The sequence below is a fragment of the Oncorhynchus keta genome, chromosome 1 (assembly GCF_023373465.1).
Source record: "Oncorhynchus keta strain PuntledgeMale-10-30-2019 chromosome 1, Oket_V2, whole genome shotgun sequence".
Taxonomy (NCBI): domain Eukaryota; kingdom Metazoa; phylum Chordata; class Actinopteri; order Salmoniformes; family Salmonidae; genus Oncorhynchus; species Oncorhynchus keta.
The window spans coordinates 70427237-70451623 of NC_068421.1; the positions used below are offsets into that span (position 1 = coordinate 70427237).

The 24387-nt window shown below is 43.9% G+C and overlaps 2 protein-coding genes across 12 annotated transcripts; one reads left to right on the forward strand and one right to left on the reverse strand.

Moving 5' to 3' along the window:
• Positions 1-3444: 3444 nt before the first annotated feature.
• LOC118392251 (tripartite motif-containing protein 16-like) lies at positions 3445-6570 on the reverse strand. Of its 2 annotated transcripts, none has more exons than XM_035784044.2 (7): positions 5784-6567; positions 5454-5549; positions 5071-5304; positions 4743-4902; positions 4509-4550; positions 4327-4395; positions 3445-4222 (listed from the first exon to the last, which is right to left on the reverse strand). In XM_035784044.2, exons 1-7 carry the CDS (start codon positions 6375-6377, stop codon positions 3687-3689), a joined length of 1731 nt encoding a protein of 576 aa, XP_035639937.1. In that variant the 5' UTR covers positions 6378-6567; the 3' UTR covers positions 3445-3686. The 2 variants fall into 2 exon arrangements, with proteins under 2 accessions (XP_035639937.1, XP_035639943.1); XM_035784050.2 differs by having other exon boundaries at positions 4073-4222; positions 4509-4545; positions 5784-6570.
• Positions 6571-6901: 331 nt separating this feature from the next.
• nek1 (NIMA-related kinase 1) lies at positions 6902-24060 on the forward strand. 10 transcript variants are annotated; one of them, XM_052459924.1, is made up of 36 exons: positions 6902-7029; positions 7597-7745; positions 7881-7977; positions 8384-8481; positions 8584-8667; positions 8759-8826; positions 8935-9021; positions 9582-9636; positions 10407-10607; positions 10747-10819; positions 10931-11082; positions 11323-11394; positions 11725-11784; positions 11869-11916; positions 12536-12616; positions 12748-12962; positions 13037-13159; positions 13313-13415; positions 13649-13723; positions 14604-14699; positions 14831-15004; positions 15099-15278; positions 15372-15431; positions 15575-15809; positions 15975-16103; positions 17056-17184; positions 17282-17452; positions 17556-17774; positions 17902-18007; positions 19356-19432; positions 19510-19733; positions 20911-21083; positions 21237-21553; positions 21653-21786; positions 21896-22028; positions 23235-24060. In XM_052459924.1, the coding sequence occupies exons 2-36, from the start codon at positions 7629-7631 to the stop codon at positions 23246-23248; spliced, it is 4380 nt and encodes a 1459-aa protein (XP_052315884.1). In that variant the 5' UTR covers positions 6902-7029; positions 7597-7628; the 3' UTR covers positions 23249-24060. The 10 variants fall into 10 exon arrangements, with proteins under 10 accessions (XP_052315884.1, XP_052315889.1, XP_052315893.1 ...); XM_052459929.1 differs by having other exon boundaries at positions 15375-15431; XM_052459933.1 differs by having other exon boundaries at positions 14616-14699.
• The last annotated feature ends 327 nt before the right edge of the window (positions 24061-24387 follow it).

A 24387-nucleotide genomic window follows, 5' to 3' on the forward strand; every position in this document is an offset into this window, starting at 1 on the left:
TACTGAGGAGTGGCTTCCGTCGAGCCACTCTACCATAAATTCCCGAACGATCTCCCATTTCCACAAACGAACTCTAGAGCTCTGTCAGAGTGACCATCGGGTTCTTGGTCACCTCCCTGAGTAAAGGGTCTGAAAATCTGGGTCCCCAGATCCTCAAAAAGTTCTACAGCTGCCTCATCGAGAGCATCGTGACAGGTTGCATCACTGCCTGGTATGGCAACTGCTCGGCACCCGACCGTAAGGAGCTACAGAGGGTAGTGCGTACGGCCCAATACATCACTGGGACCAAACTTCCTGCCATCCAGGGCCTATATACTAAGTGGTGTCAGAGGAAGGCCCAAAACAGTATCTAAGACTCCAGTCACCCATGTCATAGACTGTTCTTTCTGCTACTGCTTGCCAAGCGGTAACGGAGCGCCAAGTCGAGGTCCAAAAGGCTCCTTAACAGTTTCTATCCCCAAGCTATAAAACGGCTGAACAATGAATCTAATGGCCACCAAGCCTATTTTATTGATCCCCCTTCCCCTTTGTTTTTACACACTGCTGCTACTCACTGTTTATTATCTATGCTTTACCACAACTTAAATGTACAAACTACCTTGACTAACGTGTACCCCCGCACATTGAGTCGGTACCAGTACCCCCAGTATATAGCCTCGTTATTGTTATGGAATTTTATTGTGTTACTTTTTACTTTAGTTTATTTAGTAAATATTTTCTTAACTCTATTTCTTGAACTGCATTGTTGGTTCAGGGCTTATAAGTAAGCATTTCACCACAAGGTCTACACATGTTGGATTCTGCATGTGACAAATAACATTTGATTTGATTTGAAAATTTATGTAAATGTAATATTTACATTTATTTAAAAAAATATATATAACATTTAAAAAAATCTGGTTTTGCCTTGTCATTGTGGGGTATTGTGTGTAGATTGATGAGGGAAATAAACTATTTAATCCATTCTAGAATAAGGCTGTAACGTAACAAAATGTGGAAAAAGTCAAGGGGTCTGAATACTTTCCAAATCCACCGTAACACTCCAACTGCGCCCTACTCCGGAGAGGAAAGCAAGTCACATTTCTTGTCCCCAGTCGTGTGGTACACTCTCTCTGGACATTAGAAACGCAAAAAATCGACACAATTCCACTTCAGGTCACTGTCACCAACCCAACATTCCCCAACCTCTTCACCATCCAAACTGACACCACATATGGATCTGACCGAAGGCAAGGATCCGTTCTCTCCAAAAATCTCACTCCCACTGGGCCAGAATCGTCTTTGTCATCATCAGGACGAGGCTCAAACACCTGCCACCGCAGTTAATTCATCCTCACTCTCGTCATGTTCAGTTTCCTTCTGTAACTCTTCCAAAAGCTCTGTGTGATCCACCACTCCATATTCACTCAAACCATGTTCCACTTTTCTCCTTTTGGTCCTGTCCAACCATCTTCCCCTTGATCAGATGTTCCAGAAGGCTTGTGCGTTCCCCATTCCATATTTACTTATAAACTCAGCAAAAAAACAAACGTCCTCACACTGTCAACGACGCTTATTTTCAGCAAACTTAACATGTGTAAATATTTGTATGAACATAAGATTCAACAATTAAGAAATTAAATGAACAAGTTCCACAGACATGTGACTAACATAAATGGAATAATGTGTCCCTGAACAAAGAGGGGGTCAAAATCAAAAGTAACAGTCAGTATCTGGTGTGGCCACCAGCTGCATTAAGTACTGCAGTGCATCTCCTCCTGATGGACTGCAACAGATTTGCCAGTTCTTGAGATGTTACCCTACTCTTCCACCAAGGAACCTGCAAGTTCCTGGACATTTCTGTGGGGAATGGCCCTCACCCTCCGATCCAACAGGTCCCAGACGTGCTCAATGGGATTGAAATCCGGGCTCTTCGCTGGCCATGGCAGAGCACTGACATTCCTGTCTTGCAGGAAATCATGCACAGAACGAGCAGTATGGCTGGTGGCATTGTCATGCTGGAGGGTCATGTCTGGATGAGCCTGCAGGAAGGGTACCACATGAGGGAGGAGGATGTCTTCCCTGTAACGCACAGCATTGAGATTATCTGCAATGACAACAAGCTCAGTCCGAAGATGCTGTGACACACCGCCCCAGACCATGACGTACCCTCCACCTCAATCCCGCTCCAGAGTACAGGCCTCGGTGTAACGCTCATTCCTTCGACCATAAATGCGAATCTGACCATCACCCCTGGTGAGACAAAACCGCAACTCGTTAGTGAAGAGCACTTTTTGCCAGTCCTGTCTGGTCCAGCGACGGTGGGTTTGTGCCCATAGGAGACGTTGTTGGCGGTGATGTCTGGTGATTGCTGGTGATGTCTGGTGAGGACCTGCCTTACAACAGGCCTACAAGCCCTCAATCCAGCCTCTCTCAGCCTGTTGCAGACAGTCTGAGCACTGATGGAGGGCTTGTGCATTCCTGGTATAACTCGGGCAGTTGTCGTTGCCGTCCTGTACCTGTCCCGCAGGTGTGATTTTCGGATGTGCCGATCCTGTGCAGGTGTTGTTACATGTGGTCTGCCACTGCGAGGACGATCAGCTGTCCGTCCTGTCTCCCTGTAGCGCTGTCTTAGGCGTCTCACAATACGGACATTGCAATTAATGTCCCTGGCCACATCTGCAGTCCTCATGCCTCCTTGCAGCATGCCTAAGGCATGTTCACACAGATGAGCAGGGACCCTGGGCATCTTTCTTTTGGTGTTTTTCAGTCAGTAGAAGGGCCTCTTTATTGTCCTAAGTTTTCATAACTGACCTTAATTGCCTACCGTCTGTAAGCTGTTAGTGTCTTAACGACCGTTCCACAGGTGCATGTTCATTAATTGTTTATGGTTCATTGAACAATCATGGGAAACAGTGTTTAAACCCTTTACAATGAAGATCTGTGAAGTTATATGGATTTTTACAAATTCTTTGAAAGACAGGGTCCTGAAAATGGGATGTTTCTTTTTTTGCTGAGTTTGTTCCACTTTTCTCCTTTTTTTCCTGTCCGCCATCTTAACCCCACCTGTGACAGAGTCGGTGCATCTTTAGGATTTTATAAATGAACTACACTGCATTGGACATTGGTTTGTTAGTTTTCACTTTTGCTGACAGAGTGTAATGGACGTGTCGTTTAATGTGAGCCAGTTGTGGAAGATCCTCAACTATTTGTGTGAGATGCTGGGATTTTCATGTTACTGTATATCATGGACTACTACCGGTCTAGTGTGAGAGATGCTGGGATTTTCATGTTACTGTGAGTTGCCTAATATATCATCAGTTCTCAACAACTCTGTACCACATTGGAAGATATGTTTTATAAATAGATTAAGAATTATAATCAATGTTGTATAAGTCTGACAATATAGGCCTAATAAATCCTTCCAAATATTACATTTTCTTTTAAAGGAAACATTGACACAGCTGTTAGCATATTGATTTATTTATTTAATTCTTGCATAAAAGTAGGTAGTATATACAATTACCACTTTTCATAAAATCATTTGTATACTTGGTGGAATGCAGTAAAAAAAAAAAAAAAAAGCACATTATACACAATTCCCATATTTCTCAATGTACAATAAACAGTTTGAAGATACATGTAAACTACTCCTTCTGCCTTGCCCTACTCTGCAAATGGATTGTGTTGTAATCAGCCATTTACATTTATTTCAGGGGGCACAATTTTATCTTGGACTGTATTTTGATCCAGAAAGCAGGATAGAGTGGTTGAGTGAATGTTGTTTTTACTCTATAGATGAGGGTCATTTTATCAGCAATGTTGTAAAATGCTAGAGTTCCTGCCTTGTGATCCAAGAACAGTCCTATTCTCCTAGAGGACCAAGCAGTTAGTTGAATCTGTTTCTTATTCTCACAGACTTGGGCTATATTCCAGTTCAAACTCCAGGATTGTTCATAAAATTCTAGAAATTTGGAGAATGCATCAGGGGGGCTGAGTTTTTTTTTCCTGTTTATCCCCTTATATGATACAGCTATGATAGCCTGTATTCCATCCCATTCAACCTCCCAGTAACAGCGCCCTGTCAAAGCCTCTCTGCACAGTACCACAGGCATGTTTTCAAATCTATCTGGGTGGTCAGGATAAGGCAGTGCAAAATCATTCCATCCAGCCACTTTGTTGTCCCTAGAGATAAGGAGGTTTTTATGTGCAGTGTTTTGGTCCAATGTGAGCTGACAGGCATCTGATGGAGAGAAAGCAGATATGATGAACCAGAACAAAATGACCTGTTCTCTGTCTGTCCCAGTACAAAACGACCTGATCTGTGTCTGTCTATACTGTACTTACATTTCAAAAACTCCTCTCTTGTTGTTGGTTCTTTACTCTCCACACACTTGTCTGTTATCTGGGGTAGAGCTAGAGGGATACAGAAATAATTAACTACAATAAATAATGTTACATGGTCTCAAGCTCAGCTGTGATTGTGCTGATGGGATTTTTGTGTAGATGTATGGTGAAAATGGACTCACGTGGACAAGGCTTTGATGCCTGCAGAATATGAATATCCTGTACTGTGGGAAACAGATATAGATCAGTGAGTATAGCAATGTAGAGTAATTCTATACAGATATGTATACAGAAGGTCGTGTTTATTACTTTTGTATTATTATTTTTACTCAATTAAATAAATGAAAGCTATAGATTGGTCAGTGGAGATGGTTTGAATGTAACAAGGGATTTGACAAGTCTGGTTTGTTGCAAACCTTTTTTAGAGATGTTTGCAAAGGCCCCTTCGCAGAAGTCCTCCAATCGCTGTTTCAGCTCAGCCACAGTTCTCTTCACACCTTCAAAAGAGACTTGCTGACTCACATTGATGCTGGATGTGTCCTCATATCCAGGGAGGGCTGGGACAGATTGACATTTCTAAAGACACACACACACACACAATCTTCATATTCAAGTTGGGTCCTGAGTCCTGTCAGATTCAAAGTGGAAGAAAGTACCAGGGGCATTCCGTGTGAATTTGGCCCCAAAATTATAATTTGTTACAAGAGTCATCGCACCCAGGAGTCTTGTTAATGCCAATATTACCTGGAGGAAAATAATAAAATCTTCTGTTTTTGACAACTGCTCAAGCTCAGTATCTCTCCTCCTCAGCTCTAAAATCTCCCTTTGCAGTTGGTCAATCTGCTCCTCAGCCGGGCCAACAGCAGCCTTCTCCTGTGATCTGATCAGTCTTTTCACATCAGAGTACCACTTCTCAACAGAGCAGATTATTTCAGTAAAGACCTTGTCACTGTCTTCCACGGCTATCTGTGCGGAGTACTGTTGGGACACACACACACACACACAGAGAGAAAGGAGCAGTCTCAATTTGAATCAGGCCCGACACGCAGCTCTGAACACTGAATTTATCAGATAATTGGAGCAGAGTTTGAGTTGTCAGCTGTTGTAGTTCTCTCATTAATACTCACTGTGAGAGACCTCATGGCCTGCTTCAACCACAATAGTTCCTTCTCTTTCCTGGCAATTATTTGCTTGTATTTCCTGTGTGTCTCCTTCAGTTCTTTCTGTAGAATCAAAACACTCATGAGTAAAAGGTGCATGTGATTGGAATCAGAGGGCATAAACTTTAACTGTAATGGCACTTTAAACAGTGTGGGCTGTTTATTCTTTACTGTTTTGATAGCTGTGTGCACTTCAGACTCAAAGTCCTTTCCTTGTTATCAGTGTTGATACTGATGCATAAACTGCAGTTTAAATTCAGCAATTTTATTCCACATACATTTTCATACACAACATACCTGTTTTGCAGTGCCTTCGGCTGCAGCTGAAACTGTTTCGTGGCCTTTGTGTACACCCATCAAACACTCATAACAGATACAACGTTGATCAGTACGGCAGTAAACTTCCAGTAGTTTGTCATGCTGAGAGCAAATCTTCTCCTGAAGCTGCATGGAGGCTTCCACAAGTGTGTGTCGTTTTCCAGGGTTGAGTTTGTCATGAAGCTTGAGGTGTGTTTCACAGTATGAGGCCAGACACAGAAGACAAGACTTAATGGCTTTCTGTTTTCTCCCACCACAGACATCACACTCAATATCCCCTGGTTTAGCATAACAAGGAACGGAAGGGTCAGCTTGGAACTCTTCAATCTTCTTCAGTCTTTCCACTACTTCTGCAAACATGGTATTTTTGCTCAGAGCAGGCCTTGGGGTGAAGGTCTGTCGGCACTGAGGGCAGACGTAGACACCCATGCGGTCATTTAGATCCCAATAGTCCTTTATACAGCCCATGCAGTAACTGTGTCCACAAGGAATGGTCACAGGGTTCTTCAGTAGATCCAGACAGATTGAACAAGAGAATTGGTCTTCCCCAAATAATGCATACGACTCAGCCATTTTGTGGCCGAGAATAATGTGTGTCCGGGCTGGTACGAGGGGAAGTGCAACTATCTGAATTCCAATTGGTTTTGAAAGATTATACCGCTGAGGGGTGTGGTTTTATCAAGATCTCCAACTGGGGCGTGAAAGATAGTTTCTCTTCTCTCAGAGAAACTAGCTACAGTACTATTTTCCTTTGCACCTTATGGTTGCTACGGAGAACGTCCACTTCAACAAACTCACATACAAACCATGTACACCATTTCCCACTAGATAGCACAACCACAAAGTCAAAATTATAAAATGGTTTAAATCGTAAAAACTCATGAAAACAAACATTTGCTTTTTGGTCTTAATTTAAGGTTAGGGCTAGGCATAAGGTTAGCAGTGTGGTTAATTGTAGGTTTAGGGATAGTTTTAAAATCAGATTTAAAAAAGATACATTTTGGCAATAGGCGGGTTTTAGGACGTTGTGGATATGGTAACTAGTGACGACCCAGTTCTCCGGCTTACTTTTTGATTGACTGTTTTATTAGCCGCTAGGAACGGGAATTTTGTGGAGTCGACCAATGAAACGAAAGCATTGCACCACTGTAGTTAGATAGAGAGCGCAAGGGGCATTTTGTAGCAGTACGGAGATCTCTGATACGATGCATCAAATATCTTAGTGGTAAGTACATTTGAGCTAAATTTCTACGATTTCAAAGCGTGTGTTGACAGACTGACAACGGAGCCTTTTTAGTGGCTGTCAAACTCTCATTCAAATGCATGGCTCGTGTTTTTGAGAGCTATCATCCTCAGCCTCATACTAGCTAGGTGTCAGGCTGTCAACTAGCTAGCTACTAGCACTGTCCAGCAGGCCCATCCTTATCATAGCATGGGAATGAGAACAGTTCATGATGATGTAGCCCAACATTGACAGCATTCGATCAAAATAAAGACCAAAAGATGTATTTTGGGGCGGGGTAAGCACAGAGGGTCTCGTGTAAATTTGTATTAATGAGGTAAGCTTTGAATGATGGAAACTTACTACACCTGCACCACTACACTCTACTCCTTGAATCAACATCATCAACATCAATATTGGACAACGAATACAAAGCAGGCAGCCCATATATCCTTACAGTGGTTTATAGAATAGTACAGTAGCCCAAAGGTAGTTCTTCTGAAAACGTTCCATGTGACCACATACTTTTGGTGGTGAGTAAAAAAACGGTGTGTTTTTGTGTCCTACCAGCCCCAGAATGAGGAGTCATCTGTTTCAGAGACATGGATAAATATGAAAAGGTGAGGAAGATTGGGGAGGGCTCCTTCGGGAAGGCAATTCTCGTCAAATCCAGGGAGGATGGAAAACAGTATGTCATCAAAGAGATTGGCATCTCCCGGGTAAGCCACAGAGAAGCGTATATGACATAATTACCATTTAGCCCTACATGATGTTATGGAAATTATATTTCACCCATAATATGATATTATCAATGTCTTCCTTTTCCTCTCCATTTGTCTCACTTTCTATGGCAGATGTCTAGTAAAGAGAGACAGGAGTCCCGTAAAGAAGTGGCTGTTCTGGCCAACATGAGCCATCCCAACATCGTCCAGTACAAAGAGTCCTTTGAAGGTAAACAACAACCTGTGCACCATGCAGTCCAGTGACCTGAGTTCAGAGGTCAATAGTCAGCAGTGATGGCCAGAATGCCTCTATGCCTATATCAATTTCCTTGAGACTTTAGGGTTGTAATATACAGAGCCCTTCACCTGTGGTGTGATTTCTGATGAAGCAATGTGATCAATCTCAGTTGATGTGTGAGACTTGGCAGCAGCTTCCAGAAAATAAGTAGATTATCTGTCTGGCTCATTAATGAAACTAGAGCTAGACAGACCTCTCCCTCCGGATTCAATCCTGTAGTATGTGTTTAACTTCTGCCTGGCCAGTGAGATCTAATAATTAGGTTTATGTTTCTTCTAGCACAGTGTAACACAGACAGGTTGGTTGAACCAATGATTTCTCTCTGTGTGTTTTCTAGAGTGTGGATGTCTGTACATCGTAATGGATTACTGTGAGGGAGGAGACCTATTCAAGACGATCAACTCTCAGAAAGGAGTGCAGTTCCCTGAGGAGCAGGTAAAACATAAGAGGCAGGTGAAAATGCCCCCACAGACAGATTTTTGTCATGGATGGATGGATGTTATGAACACGCGTTTGACTCTGTCTGTATCTTTATAGATCCTGGATTGGTTGGTGCAGATATGCCTCGCCTTGAAGCATGTACATGACCGTAAGATCCTCCACAGAGACATCAAATCACAGGTAAATAAGAAGTTAGAGACCCTGTCCCCTGAATTTTGAGCATACTGTAGTACACATTACTCATCATACTTATATGGTTTGGAACTTTTAGAACATATTTCTGACCAAAGATGGAACCATACAGCTAGGAGACTTTGGGATTGCCAGGGTGCTGAATAGGTGAGTCATACAACATACTAAAGAATCTGTCCCGTGTTTAGTGAAAAGGAGGCAACTTCTTTGCAATGTTCATCTCCATTTCAGTAACTCCACAATCCTCTTTCTCAGTACTGTGGAGCTAGCCAGGACATGTATCGGGACGCCATACTACCTGTCACCTGAGATTTGTGAAAACAAACCGTACAACAACAAAAGGTAACCTGCACCCATATCTGGTTGAGGGGGCATTGTCTCATGATGGGATGTGAACTTTTAGGATTCTCTCTTTGTGCATGTCAAAGTGAGTTTGTAACTACCATTTAAAAGGTGCAGAGTTTAATCATTTAATTTGTCACACACACTCAGAATAATGCAGAGTCATTGGCTACACCACTATGATTATGTAATGGTGTCATGTATAGCCTTTATGGAGTCAACTTCCTGGCTGGTGTACATCCAGAGTCCTGGGCAGGACACCTGTATTGATTCTAACCTATTTAAATATGCATCATGTAATCTAATCAACCTCAGTTACATGAGTCTGTATTTGTCTTAATGAACTGTAGCATGCAGCCTCACCACTACAGAAGCCTATGGTTGTCTTCTTGTTAACAGGAGTGCCTTTTTTCCCACGTTAGCTAATGTGTAGAAGAGCATATTTTGCAATAATGTATGTGCAATACTGTGTGAGCAAGAATGTAATGTACCAATCCCAGAGAATTTATCCTTCCTCTCTCCATCTGTATGCTCTCTTTCTTTCCCTTTCACTCCTCCAGTGATGTTTGGGCCCTGGGGTGTGTCCTGTATGAAATGTGCACGCTAAAGCATGCAGTAAGTATTTGTGTGTGTGTGTGTTTAGGTGTGTCTTAAAGTCAGTTACAGAGTGAACCTGGGGCAGGCACAATATGAACGCTCACTCTCTCCCATATATAATGCATGATGATTCTCTCTGGAGTCAGTTGGGTTTCAGATAGTCTTTTTTAATGGCTGATCATATCTGCTGAGCACGTGGTCTGTTTAATTCTAAAAAGGTTGAATAATATTAATTACATTTAAACATTTTGAGTTATTAAGGAGACAATCTTATCCAAAGCGACAGTCACTTTAAGAATGTTTACATATTCTGCATTACATCTCATATGTATTCTATTCTACTGTATCTAAGTCTATGCCGCTCTGACATTGCTCGCCTAATATTTATATATTCTTAATTCCATTCCTTTACTTTAGATTTGTGTGTATATGTTGTGAAATTGTTAATTGCTTGTTAGATATTACTGCACTGTTGGAGCTAGAAACACAAGCATTTCGCTACACCCGCAATAACATCTGCAAAATATGTGTATGTGACAAATACAATTTGATTTGATTTCAACTTACATTAGTGAGTGCACACATTTTCAGAATTTTGTACTGGTCCCTTGTGGGAATCAAACCTATAACCCTAGCATTGCAAGCACCATACTCTACCAGCTGGGCCACACAGGACCACTATTCATAATGTCAGAAGAGGCCATTCGTGTAATCAGTCATTCCCTTTGGTTGTGTCTGGCTTGCTATTTTAGTTATTAAGGAAGTATACCGTGTGTGTTCCCTCTTAGTTTGAGGCAGGTAATATGAAGAACCTGGTTCTGAAGATCATCCGGGGCTCGTACCCCCCTGTGTCGATCCACTACTCCCAGGACCTTCGCTCTCTCATGGGCCAACTGTTCAGACGCAACCCCCGGGAGAGACCCTCTGTCAGCTCTATCCTCGACAAACCCTTCCTTTCCCACAGAATCTTCAGGTTCCTCACCCCAGAGGTAGGATACATACACACACACACACACACACACACACACAAGGTCCCAGGGACTGTTAGCCCTTTGACAGTATGATACACACACTGTGAATCTAGTCTTTTCAGCACAACAATATGACGTTTGGTTTTCTCCCATTCAGATTATCGCTCAGGAATTCAGCCATAGCTTCCTCCACAAGCAGCCTAAAGCAGGTGTGGCGCAGGCGGCATCTGGTAAACACACACACCACATAAAATGCTAACACATTTGAATGAATACAAATGCCTCACTGTTACACCAAGAATCTCAACTTTGTAATGTAGTATCTTTCTTACCCTCTCTAGCCAAGCGTCGCGCCCCTGCTCCCATGCCTGTAACTCCAGCCCAGAAGATCACCAAACCAGCCGCCAAATATGGAGTGCCTTTAAATGTCAGGAAAGCCTCAGATGCAGCCATGAAACCTGCAGAGTGGAAACCAGCCGTCAAACACAAGCTGGTTAGTACTGGAAGAGAGCCAGTGGCATCTTTCAGCCTTCTCAACAGGATGATCCTATACTGGCTGTGCATCGTTGTCTACTGCCCCTCCACTGAGACAGATCTATTCATATTGGTTATGAATGTGTGTTATGAAGATGTCTGTCATGTTACACCTCAGTGGGACATGGATGTGCATGTGTGCATGTGTGTGTGTGTGTGTGTCCTCTGAGTCTGAACCCCAGTGTTATATGTTGCTCAGGCCCCCGTCCCCCTCCCAGCAGTACCCCAGAGGAGAGTGAGTCGAGTGGAGGAAGAGAGGAGGAAATATGAGGTAGTTACAACAGAGAGAGCACCTCCTGTAACCTGTATTAACCCCTGCATCTCCTTTTCTTCCTTCCATTACCCCACCCACATAAAGTTCCCTCCTGACGTACATCCTTTTTTCTTCCTCATCATCACTCATCCAAACAGAGTGCAGCCCCCCACTTCTCCTCTTCCAGACAGTTTGAATAGCCCTCCCTCTTCTACACCCCTCTTTCTCCTAACCTGCCTAAAGAGTGCTCTTTTTTCCCCCCTCCTTGTATACCTGTTCTATAGCAGTGAACCTCTTGCGTCTTAGTAAGTTTGTGGTTTCATGTTGACTATTGTGTTTACACTACAGGAAGGTGCCAGGAAGAAAAGGATGGAGCTGATTGAGAAAGAGAGGAAACAGAGGGAGCAGGTCAGCTGGGTGTCTAGCATTTGATATACTGTATTACATCTGAAATATGAAACTTCAGATTGTTCATCTTCATTTGTTCTTCAGATGTTTCTGTTGAAGGCTGGACAGATGAAGAGATATGAGCGGGAAAAGGTGAGTCAAATCGAATGTTATTTGCCACGTGCTTCGTAAACAACAGTTATACACTAACAGTGAAGTGCTTACTTATGGGCCCCACAACAATGCAGAGAGAAAAATAATAGAAAAAATAACAACACAAGGAATAACTACACAATGAGTAATGATAACTTGGCTATATACAGGGAACACCAGTACTGAGTTGATGTGCAGGTGTATGAGGTAATTGAAGTAGACTGGTACATATGGATAAAGTGGCTAGTCAACAGGATAACTAATAAGCAATAGCAGCAGCGTATGTGATGAGTCAAAAGGGGGCCATTGCAGAAAGTCTAGGTAGCTATTTGGTTAACTATTTAGCAGTCTTATGACTTGATGGTGGAAGCTGTTCAGGGTCCTGTTGCTTCCAGACTTGGTGCATCGGTACTGCTTACCATGCGGTAGCAGAGAGAACAGTCTCTGACTTGGGTGGCTGGAGTCTTTTGACCATTTTTAGGGCCTTCCTTGACAGTGGGGGTAGTATAACCGTAAACAGTAGTTATTTACACTGTAACATTATGACATTGCAGTAGTGACGATCAGACTTAAGCATTTCATGTAATGCTTATAGTGACTAGTAAACTTTGACCCCCAGATAAACCGGATCAACCGAGCTCGAGAGCAGGGCTGGAGGCACGTCCTGAGCTCTAGTGGAGGCAGCAGTCCAGAGAGGAAGGTACAGAATGACCCCCCATCATCATCATCATCATCTACTGTGGTTTCACTTCATTAGTCTCACTACACTGGAGATGTTTTATCATCAATCAAAGCGTCTTCTCTCTAACTCACTGTCTTATCTGTCCCCAGTGTTTTGTAGGAGGTGGTGGTATGATGGCTGGGTTTGCAGCTCCTGTCCCAGAGCCCCTGCTTCCTGCCCAGGGCCCCACCCCAGGCCCTGCCCCGCTCTCCCCTAGCAGGGGCCCGTATGAACACTACCATGCTGCTCTGGACCAGCTGGCCAAACCTCAGCCCAAAGAGGGTGCCAGAGAGGGATTCACAGCAGGAGGAGACACTCCTGTTAGGTGGGTTCAGCCATCATTTCCTTTGGGTAATTTATTAACTCAGGTGACTGATTGTGTTGTTTTGTATGTGTAAGGGGTGTGCCAGCTGCTGCCAGCTCAGTGCTGCCCAATGGCCCTGCTCGTCTCCCGGACCCTGATGTGGTGAAGAGAGAGCTACGGAGGCTAGAGTATGTCACCAAACAAACCCATGTTAGCAGGTCCGTGGTTGGTCACAAACCATTCTAGAAAACATTACTCTGTCTCTGACTGGCAGTAAAGCTTTGCTTGATATTGGATCATATTTATTAGTTATTCCTTACGTTGTATCAATACTAAGTCAATTAAATAACTTCCTCTCCAACTGTCTCCAGGCAACGGGGTCACGCAGCAGCTGAACGGGCCAATCAGGTTCAGGAGTTTCTTCAGCGTAAGAGAGATGCCATGCTGAACAAGGTCCGCGCTGAGGGACAGCTGGTACGTTTTCTCCTTCCTGCCCCCCATTTCTATACTTCTGCTCACTGAACAATAGGATGGCTCTTTAAAGTCTGTTAAGTTCTCACAAAAGATAACGGGGTTGTTGTATGGTCATGGTTAATAACCAAAGTGTCGATCTGGAATCAAGGTTGAATTGCATGCTTACCGGAGTTTGGAGAAAATGCAGCACATTTTTATACATGTGAAATGTGGTTGAATTGAACGGTGAACAGGGTGCCCGGCAAAACCTGGCAGCCATCTATGGTCGGTCCAGCTACAGCAGACCCAAACCCAACAAAGAGGAGGAGGTAGGAGCCCAGCTCTCAGCTCTGGATGTCCAGCCGGCCTCACCCCATCTGATCCCTCACTCATAACAACATGCCTGGGTTTGGCTTGCCCTCTTCAGTTGTGTCTGCATGACACTACACTCAGACACATCCCCTTAAAGGAATAATCCACTTAAAAACTATCTTTTTGTATTTTGTTCATTAATCGACTGTTGATACAGTCCCAAAATGTTTTGCATGTCAGCAATCAAGTTTTCAAGATGGGCTTTCAAAAAGCAAGTTGTCACTTGCCACATCATCATGATGCAAAACACTCTTGAAAACCTGATTGCTGACTTTCTTAATATTTTGGGACTGTATATTTGTTGATTGGATTATTCCTGTAACTCTGCAGTCAAAGTCACCCAGCAGCACCTCCCAGTGTCTGACTCCCTGTATTGCATGTACTGTGTCACCAGGTGTGTGTGTCAACGCACAAGTGTGATTCAGACCTCATACATTTGGTGCACCAGTAATAGCTTTTTTCCCCTTTCCATAACATATTTTTGTGCACATTATGTTGTCCCTTTTTTTTTGAGCATTTTTTTTATGGAATAAATTAATCTCAAGCAACTCCATCCAGTGTTTCCTTTTTAGGTGTTTGAGTAACTCAAGCTTTGTTTTTGTATATTGCACCAGTGTCTTTCTTGCAGTATCAAGTATGTGGATGACTGATTTTACATCGGTTCTTAAATGCCATTTGTTATAGGAAACCATTTTAGTGGATTATTTTGTCATCTGTTTGTGTATGTTGTATAGCTTTGTGTCATATGATGTGTGTAAGCTGTGTGAGTCTGATACGTGCTGTAGCCTCTTAGCAATATGTGAACTCTTTGTTTGTGTGTTAGTATAACTTCTGCAGTTATGTTCTCAGGAGTACCTGTCCCGGCTGAGGCAGATCAGGCTACAGAACTTCAATGAGAGACAGCAGATTAAAGCACGCCTCAGAGGAGTGAAGGTATCCTTCCACCCTTTTAGAACACATCAGCATAACATCCTTTTAATCAGCCTCTGAACTTCTGTTATGTTTTGGCATTTTTGTTTGCGGGTAATGGCGGCATCCTCTGGTTGTTCGGGTGATCAATCCAGTACGACAGTGATGGCTCAGACGGCAAGGAGTCCTGTGAGGAGACAGAGCTGAGGAGAAAGAAGATTGAAGCCCTGAAGGCCCAAGCGCAGGCCCGTGCTGCTGTGTTGAAGGAGCAGCTAGAGAAAAAAAGGAGAGAGGCCTATGAGAGAGAAAAGAGAGCCTGGGAGGATCACGTAAGTCCCCATACTCCTGAAGCTCATCTGCTACAATTGTACAGCATGTGTAGGATTAAAATCACTAACATTGATTGTGGTGTGTTTTTGTCAGCTTGCAGCTCGAGGCGTGAAGGCTGGAATGGTAGCAGGAGGTGTAGCAGTAGAGCTAGCTCCTCCTCCTCGGCCTGGCCCCTCCCTCCCTGTACAGGACTTTGTAGCTAGAGCCCAGCCCGCATCCAAACCCCCCACCCCTGTCATCTCCATGACTTCTGCTCTGAAGGACGTGGGAGCAGTCAGTAAACACTTAAAGCTTTCACAGTTATTTTCCTCCATTATTCCATTTTTATTACACATGCTTTCTTTCTCCCATTTGTCTGTCTCCCAGCAGCTTGCGTCTGTGCAGAGCTCTTTTAAAGATGACTTTCCTAAAACGGACGTCATTAAGGTGAGTTGGGTCAATAACTTCCAATATAGCACAGTGCTGCTTCACAAAATTAATATTTTACACTGAGGCTAGTTGGTTGCAGTGCCTTTTGGTTTATAGTAAGACAGTGACTATATGTTTGGTTTTATTGGTGATTTCTTCAGAGTGAGAAGAAGGATATTCTCCGGAGACTGAATCAGAACTTGAAGGCCCAGAGCCCTGAGGAGGAGGTGTCAGCCACACCCTCAGAAGAACTATGCCTCACCCCCCAGCAGAGCCAGCCTATCGCAGAAGAGAGACCATCCTCTGGTGGGGACAGGAAGAAGTGGGAGGCTGTAGCTCCGTCTATTCTCTCTGTAGCCCAGCAGACTCTAGAAGAGACCTGTATCAGAACTACTGGTGAGTTATACCATCTGTCTCCTAGAGCCGGACTCTTAAACAGAATCTTGTTCGATATAGAAAGGACTAGGACCTGTGTGAATTGCTGGATTGACAAGAACCGTGGATCCTTACTCTCACCATTTTAATTCTGAGCTCCATATCTCTTCCTCTCCTTCTCCCCAGGCTCTCAGGCTCTGTCTCCAGAGGAGAGACCGTCCTCTGGTGGGGACAGGAAGAAGTGGGAGGCTGTAGCTCCGTCTATTCTCTCTGTAGCTCAGCAGACTCTAGAAGAGACCTGTATCAGAACGACTGGTGAGTTATACCATCTGTCTCCTAGAACCGGACTCTTAAACAGAATCAAATCAAATGTATTTGTCATATACACATGGTTAGCAGATGTTAATGCGAGTGTTGCGAAATGCTTGTGCTTCTAGTTCCGACAATGCAGTAATAACCAACAAGTAATCTAACTAACAATTCCAAAACTACTACCTTATACACACAAGTGTAAAGGGATAAAGAATATGTACATAAAGACATGAATGAGTGATGGTACAGAACGGCATAGGCAAGATGCAGTAGATGGTATCGAGTACAGTATATATACATATGAGATGAGTAATGTAGGGTATGTGAACATTATATTAAGTAGCATTGTTTAAAGTGGCTAGTGATATATTTTACATCAATTTACATCAATTCCCATTATTAAAGTGGCTGTAGTTGAGTCAGTGTGTTGGCAGCAGCCACTCATGTTAGTGGTGGCTGTTTAACAGTCTGATGGCCTTGAGATAGAAGCTGTTTTTCAGTCTCTCGGTCCCGCTTTGATGCACCTGTACTGACCTCGCCTTCTGGATGATAGCGGGGTGAACAGGCAGTGGCTCGGGTGGTTGTTGTCCTTGATGATCTTTATGGCTTTCCTGTGACATCGGGTGGTGTAGGTGTCCTGGAGGGCAGGTAGTTTGCCCCCGGTGATGCGTTGTGCAGACCTCACTACCCTCTGGAGAGCCTTACGGTTGTGGGCGGAGCAGTTGCCGTACCAGGCGGTGATACAGCCCGACAGGATGCTCTCGATTGTGCATCTGTAGAAGTTTGTGAGTGCTTTTGGTGACAAGCCGAATTTCTTCAGCCTCCTGAGGTTGAAGAGTCACCGCTATAGAAAGGACTACGACCTGTATGAATTGCTGGATTGACAAGAACCGTGGATCTTTACTCTCACCCTTTTGATTCTGAGCTCCATCTCTCTTCCTCTCCTTCTCCCCAGGCTCTCAGGCTCTGTCTCCAGAGGAGAGACCGTCCTCTGGTGGGGACAGGAAGAAATGGGAGGCTGGATCTCCGTCTATTCTCTCTGTAGCTCAGCAAACCCTAGAGGATACCTGTATCAGGACTGCTGGTGAATAACCTAGATGCATGCATTCCAGCACAATATCTCCTACATCTAGACTATATCTACATGTATACTAATAGATATCTGTTTGTGTATGTTGTAGAACAGACAGTGGGTGAGGTCATTCGGATGGATGTGCTACAGGAAGACGCCCCTAGAAAAGCATGGGGGCGGAGCCCAGATTCTCAGGTGCTGAGAGTTCTACAGGAGGCGGAGCTTCAGCCTCTTACCCAGCTGCTGGGGAATGTCAACATCTGTGAAGAGAAAATCACTGGCGAGTCCTTAATATACCCACCAACACACACTTACCATTACCAACCACATTCCGTACAGACTCAATGTCTAGGTGCTAATGAATCTGATTGGTTCCCATTCAGACAACTTGAATCAGACGGCGAAGATGGTTGGTGTGAGTGGAACTAAGGAAGTGATGGATTCAGAGGCAAGCCCACCTGCTGTGATATCTGTCGTTAAGAACACAGAGGTCCAAGGTCAGGAAGAGGGGACGATCTCAGTAGACGTGACGGGCCAGGAGAAGAGGCAGGCTATATTAGAAGAGATGCTAAAGACTCCACCCAAACCGATAGAGATGGAGGGTGAGGGAGTGGGTTACATACTATACAGGTTGTCAGATACTGGCAATCTTCATCCAGAGACATGCAGTCAGTGTATTATATAACACCACCTAAATCACTCAGTCAGTTGTTCTCTTATTCTCTCCAGATCCAGCAGACTTGGAGTCAGTGGTCCTGGAGGAGTGCCCAAAGCAGGCCTCAAATTCACCAGCTGGAGTAGTGCAGGCCTGGGAGAAACGAGCCCTGCCGCTGGGGTGAGGGTTTGCTGGCTCCCCACTAGAGCTGGATTACAGAGATCTAATCCAAGAATAGGTTTAGTTAATCAAGACCTAATGTGATTTACATTGGATTAAAAACCTGTACCTTTAGACTAATATGTGACTTGAACTGTAATGAAGCTTAGACATAATATTAGTATTTTATTTTTCTAAATTTGACCCCCTTTTCTCCCCAATTTCGTGGTATCCAATTGTTAGTAGTTACTATCTTGTCTCATCGCTACAACTCCCGTACGGGCTCGGGATAGACGAAGGTCGAAAGCAATGCGTCCTCCGTTACACAACCCAACCAAGCCGCACTGCTTCTTTAACACAGCGCGCATCCAACCCGGAAGCCAGCCGCACCAATGTGTCGGAGGAAACACCGTGCACCTGGCAACCTGGTTAGCGTGCACTGCGCCTAGCCCGCAACAGGAGTTACTGGTGCGCGATGAGACAAGGATATCCCTACCAGCCAAACCCTCCCTAACCCGGATGACGCTGGGCCAATTGTGTGTCCTCCCACGGACCTCCCGGTCGCGGCTGGCTGCGACAGAGCCTGGGCACGAACCCAGAGTCTCTGGTGGCACAGCCCCTAGACCACTAGTATCCTAAAATGTCATCTACGTATTTCCCAAAAGCAATTATTATGAGAGGACCATAAACAATAACAAGTACTGCTGCATACTCAAATCTCACCTTTCCGATAAAATTGCTGAGGTGTAGTCACTTTGGAGGACACAAGCTCAAGTACACAGTTCAAATATGAAATATTTTATGATGTATTTCCTATTCAACAAAACTGTATGAATAAGGCTTGAAATTGCTCATCTGCTTTCTTAATATAGTACAATCAAATTAGAAAACCACTAACTATAAGATTTGTATGTTTAGTGTTTAGAAAATGTGCATATTTTCTCAAGGTCTCTCTTGATCAAAACACCCCCTAGATTACTGGCTATAAATCGACCTCTGAATGTGCTATAGTGATGAAATAACGCTCTCCTGCTGCACTACGTTGTAAGGATTGCAGGCATTTGCTTTGTCAGTGGCTGAATACATATGGTTCAGCCAGGAGTTGATGGACAGTTGGAAGAGCAAATTAAATGGTAGGAGCGACATCCCAGCTTCAAGTTGTTTCAGATTTCACATCCTAGATTTCACAAAAATATACTGTGTCTGGGAACCAGATTGATTTATAATTGAAAATGTCAGTCGGAACTGGTACCAGAACCACGCAGGTCCCCTGAACAGGCGTGTTGACATCTAAGTGGTTTTAAGAAATGTTCATGAAACTCAATTATCAAGAATTATGTCTTGATTTTGTATATGATTCTCCTATTAGGCCATCAGAGGGCAGAGTAACACCAGCAGAAACCAAAGAGTTTGGGGAGAAAGCAGAGAAGCAACCTGAATCCTCCGGTAAGCTGAGAGAGACACTTCTAGAACTAAACTGCCTTTGGTGTCCCATATTCACCTCCCTCCCTCCCTCCCTCTAGGTATAGCACCTGTGTATGAGGAACCTCTGTTTGTGAAGCTGTGCTCCTCGCCGGCCCACCGCCGTACTGCAGCTCTGGTTCTTATGTCAGCCCAGTCGTCCATGGAGGACTCGTCCTCTTCTCTAGCCTCACGCTCTCGCTCCGTCTCTCCTCTCCGCTCCAAACACCACAACGCCCTCCTCATCGGCCTCTCCACCGGCCAGTTTGATGCCAATAACCCAAAGGTGAACAACACTTCTCCTCAAGGAGACTGGAGATAAGAACTAAGGAGAATGAATGGATGTGGAATTGCTAAATAATTATGAATAACTATTAACATAATCGCACTGTTATGGTGACCCTGAACATCCTCTTATAATACAACACAAGTAACGAGCATATTCTCCTTTTATAAAATGAACAAACAACATGTTTCAGAGGTGAATGAAATTGGCTGGTTAATTTCTATCAGCCAGTATTCTATATCAATCACATGACATGATCTGTACCTTTCATTTAATATGATATTTTATTCTATCCTCTAAGGTGATGTTCAGCTGTAGAGGATGTTTAGGAAATGTACTCTGCCTGTGCCTGAGAAATGTGGAGGTTCTGTGGTATTTTTAGGTTTTGATTCAGTCTTTATTAATGAAGGACTTTGGAATAGAGCCAGTCATATTAATCACATGGTCTGAAGAAGGCATGATGAGAGAGGCTATTTATCTTCCTGCATTTTTCATAACATCCATCTGGGACGGAGGAGAGAGGTGCAGAGAGAGACAGGCGAAGCTCCCTGTTATTTGTTTGTAGGGATGGGTGTGTCAGAGCTCTACCTTTGATCCGTGTGTGTACTCTGGTCCAGCTTTGAGCCCTACATGTATGTGTTTTCAGCGATGGCTCTCCCTGGACAAAGCGTTATTAATGCAATTCTTCCACATCCCTGATGTGTCATCATACCAGAGGCCACTCCACTGGCCAGCCTCATGCATGCACACACACCTGTACACATGTCCTTGAACATGCTCCAACTGACACCTCAAATGGTCCCAGGTTAAAGGCATTTTTCACATTTTAAAAAAATCTTTGTTTAACTAGGTAAGTCAGTTAAGAACAAATTCTTATTTTCAATGACGGCCTAGGGGTTAACTGTCTGTTCAGCTGGGGGATTTGAACTTGCAACCTTTCGGTTACTAGTCCACTGCTCTAACCACTAGGCTACCCTGCCGCCCCAAAAGGAATTTGATTACAATTTGATTAATTTCCTTGATCTTCTGGACACCTGACCTGCACTATAACTTATGGCAAAAAAACAAATCCTGTTGCAAACTTTCAAAAAAAGTAAAGTTGGTGCTAAAAAATGCATCTGTGATATTTATTTAGTCATGGTGGGTGTGTGACCGGTGCTTTACTGTTTGTCCTCAGATGCTGCGTACCTGCTCTCTACCAGACCTCAGCAGACTGTTCAGCTCTCTACAGGAGGCAGGAGGGGCCAACGGAGCGGTTGCCCCTGACAACGACAACAATCTGGATATAGAGGACATGGAGGAAGAGGAGGAAGAAGAGGCCAAAGAGGATGAACAATCAGAGACTGAAGAGTAAGATACTCATTACACTACACATGCGCGCACACACACTGACTATATGTAGAATACAAAGAAACTCAATTTCACTTCTCTGTTATGTGGAACATCCTTTGTGCAGTTTGAAAACATGATGTGCTATGAGTACTATGAACTGTGTTCTCTCAGTGTGTATGAGGATGATGACTTGAGGGAGCTAAGGGCCTCCATGGAGAGACTCCTGCAGGAGGAGCGCAGCGAGGAAGATGAGGGGGGATCTGGCTCTAATTCTGGTAGTCCTCCAGAGGAAGAGGGAGGTGATGGCTTTAACGGCAACCCTGCTGAGGATGAAGATGATGAGGAGCTGAACGGGATGGCTGTGGATGAGGAGGAGGGTTCTAATGGGAGTCCAGGTGATGAAGAGGCAGGACACACACTCACCAACGGACTGGAAGAAGAGGAGCACCACAGCAGTGAGAGCCAGCTCAATGAAGAATGGCAATCGGGTACATTAGTAATCCTTCCTTCATCCACATGCACAATACTGTAGCTACAATACATGCAGCCAGAAGCAGATTGTCAATAGGATTGTGTGTGAACAACAGATGACAGTGGTGAGGAGGAGGACGGTGCAGCTGAACAGCAGGACAGCATATTCAGCCGTCTGGAGGAGCTGCGGTTTAACCTGGAGCAGGAGATGGGCTTTGAGAACTTTATAGAGGCCTACAACAAGATCAAGGTATGAATGGGACCTGTTTACCCTCTACCCTCCTGAAGTCATTCATTATCTATCATACAGCAATTACACATGGTCATTGAATGTTCATGATGTCCTTGTACCATTAAAGGCAATTCATGAAGATGAGGATGAGAACATCGACATGGGCCCCGACATGGTACTGAACATCCTGGGGACTGAGCACCAGCACCTGTACCCCAACATCCTTCACCTGGTCATGGCTGATGGAGCCTACCAAGAGGGTTAGTATCAAGAGGGTTATACCAAGAGGGTTAGAGTCCTTGTTTTTCTGTGTGTGTGTGTGTGTGTGTGTGTGTGTGTGTGTGTGTGTGTGTGTCCCACCTTCTCTTATTCCCCCTTTGTTTTGATGGATCTCTTTTCCCTCATGTTTAAATCACGGTCCCATATGTGTTTTTCTATTAATTGTTGTGTTCAGCCAGTATGCTGATTCCCTCTTAAACAGGTTTTCCCAGAGCGCTAGACTGCGTGAGCGAGCCAATAAACCCTTTAATCTAATCTGCCCAATCCTATTCTCCCCTAACGCCCCACGGGCTCAGACACTTAGGGACTATGTCGACGTGAAACACACCCTAAAGACTCTGTTTGTCTCCCCCTCACTCCCCCGCCTCACCCCTGTGCCAAGTCAGCTGTCATATGCTGGGGGAATGGAGGGGAGAGGGAGTGTTTAATTTGTGTCTGATGGAACAGAACAGAACTCCACCAGGACATGAGAGCAGAGGCTTCAGATGGCTCTCAAGCTCTCTTTGTTTTGTTCTCTCTAACACTTTGGATAAAATGAAAACTTTTCTTTCTCTCCCCCCTTACCACTCTATTCTGTGTAGATGTGCTGGTCTGTTTGTCTCTAACAGCCTTGCTCCCTCCCTTTCGATCCATTTTTATTTGATCTGATGTGTGACTCAAGCCCTTCCATTTAGGCAGAGATGGTAATGTTAATGGAACCAGGCAGGAGGCTTTCTCTCTGAAGCTCAAGGCTTCTGATTTCAAACTCTTTTTACTCTGTTGCTTGAAGTCTGCCTGTAATGGGAATTAGTCTAACCTGTCGCTGAAGATTAGAGCCTCCATTGATTCTTAAAGGGTTACATGTCTGAATGGAGTGTGTTTGACTGTTGGGCCTAAGGGGGTGATCCTGCTGAATGTTGTGTAATGTTTGTTTTGTCCTGTAGGGTGCCAGATTCACACCTTGTTATAGTGTTCAGGGTTTAAGGTCACTGATTTGGGATTAATGGAAATATGAATTTAGTAAAAGTGCAAAAGTGATGTGCTCAGCTTTTTGCCCAGCACCTCAGATTAAGAAAGCTGATTTGACCTGGGGCTCTGAGTGTACTCAGCCACTCTCTCATGCTACAGCCTATCTAATGACTCATTTGGTTTTAACATGCAACTTCACATCTCTCTCTCTCTCTCTCCATCCCCTCTTCCTCTTTTAGATAATGATGAATAGGGGATATGCGTCCAAGCCGCTGGCAGCTTCTGACAATCTGCTAGTCATCTGATGTCTTCCCAAGGTGCACTGCATGTGGTAGATGACTCTCTGCGTGGAGGGTTGGGGCCATAGATGGATCTGGGAGGGGTTGGAGCCAGGCTCTGGCACAGTTGCATGATTGAATAGGCTATCTAGTACACTGATGTCTGTATTTCCTACTTCCACTTCCACACAACACCGGACTCACTCTTTTTTAACTTCATGTTCATATGAAAGTGCATTATCAAGAAATACTTTCTGGTAACCAAAGTTAAATGGAAGGTTTCGTCAAACATAAATCTGTCTGTATCTGTTGGAATATATTCATGGACCAGCACCATATTAAATGGTCAATTTTAAAGGTCAAACAGGTGATTGTACATGTGATATTCCTAATGCTGGGGTTAGGACCACCCAGTCACCATCCTCACAATACAACCCAGGTCAACTTCTATAAACGTGCAAAACATATTTTCCATAAAAACCCGTTGGACCTCCTTTTTTCATACAGCTAAATGTTATCTAATATGCATTTTCACATTTCTTACCTGTTCCGTTAACCCAAAAATATGTGTTCAGCTCAAAAGGAAGATCACTTTTTGTTTAAGGATGTTGTATGTTGGCATGGTAGCAGCTGCAAGGGACTGCCACTTGTTTGCTTTATGTCAAGTCAGATTGTTACTCTGTTAAGAGAATTGTAAAGATATAAATTACTGGTAATAATGTCGATTTTAAAGCGTTATTCTTATTTGATAATAAAGGAAATATTGTAAATAAATGCTTTTTTCTAATCTTTGTTTTGATTTAAGTCTTGTTTGGTGTTTTACTGTATGCATGTTTGTGTATGATGACTGCATAGATCCATTACGCTCAAGAAGGACTAAAAGGTTACATTTCAGACTGCTGCGTTTTCAAGTTTTCAAAAACATTCCTTTTATTGCGCTTTTCTCAGAAGTGTGTGTGTGTGTGTGGTGGCTGGTGGCTGGTGATAATTGTAGCTCTTGCACAATCAAGCTTTGCCAGCCACTATATGAAGGATCACTATGTTGTAATATACTTTGTGACACTGCATGTGGTGAGCCCTACATCTCTACAGGCAACTCTCTGAGGGTTGACTC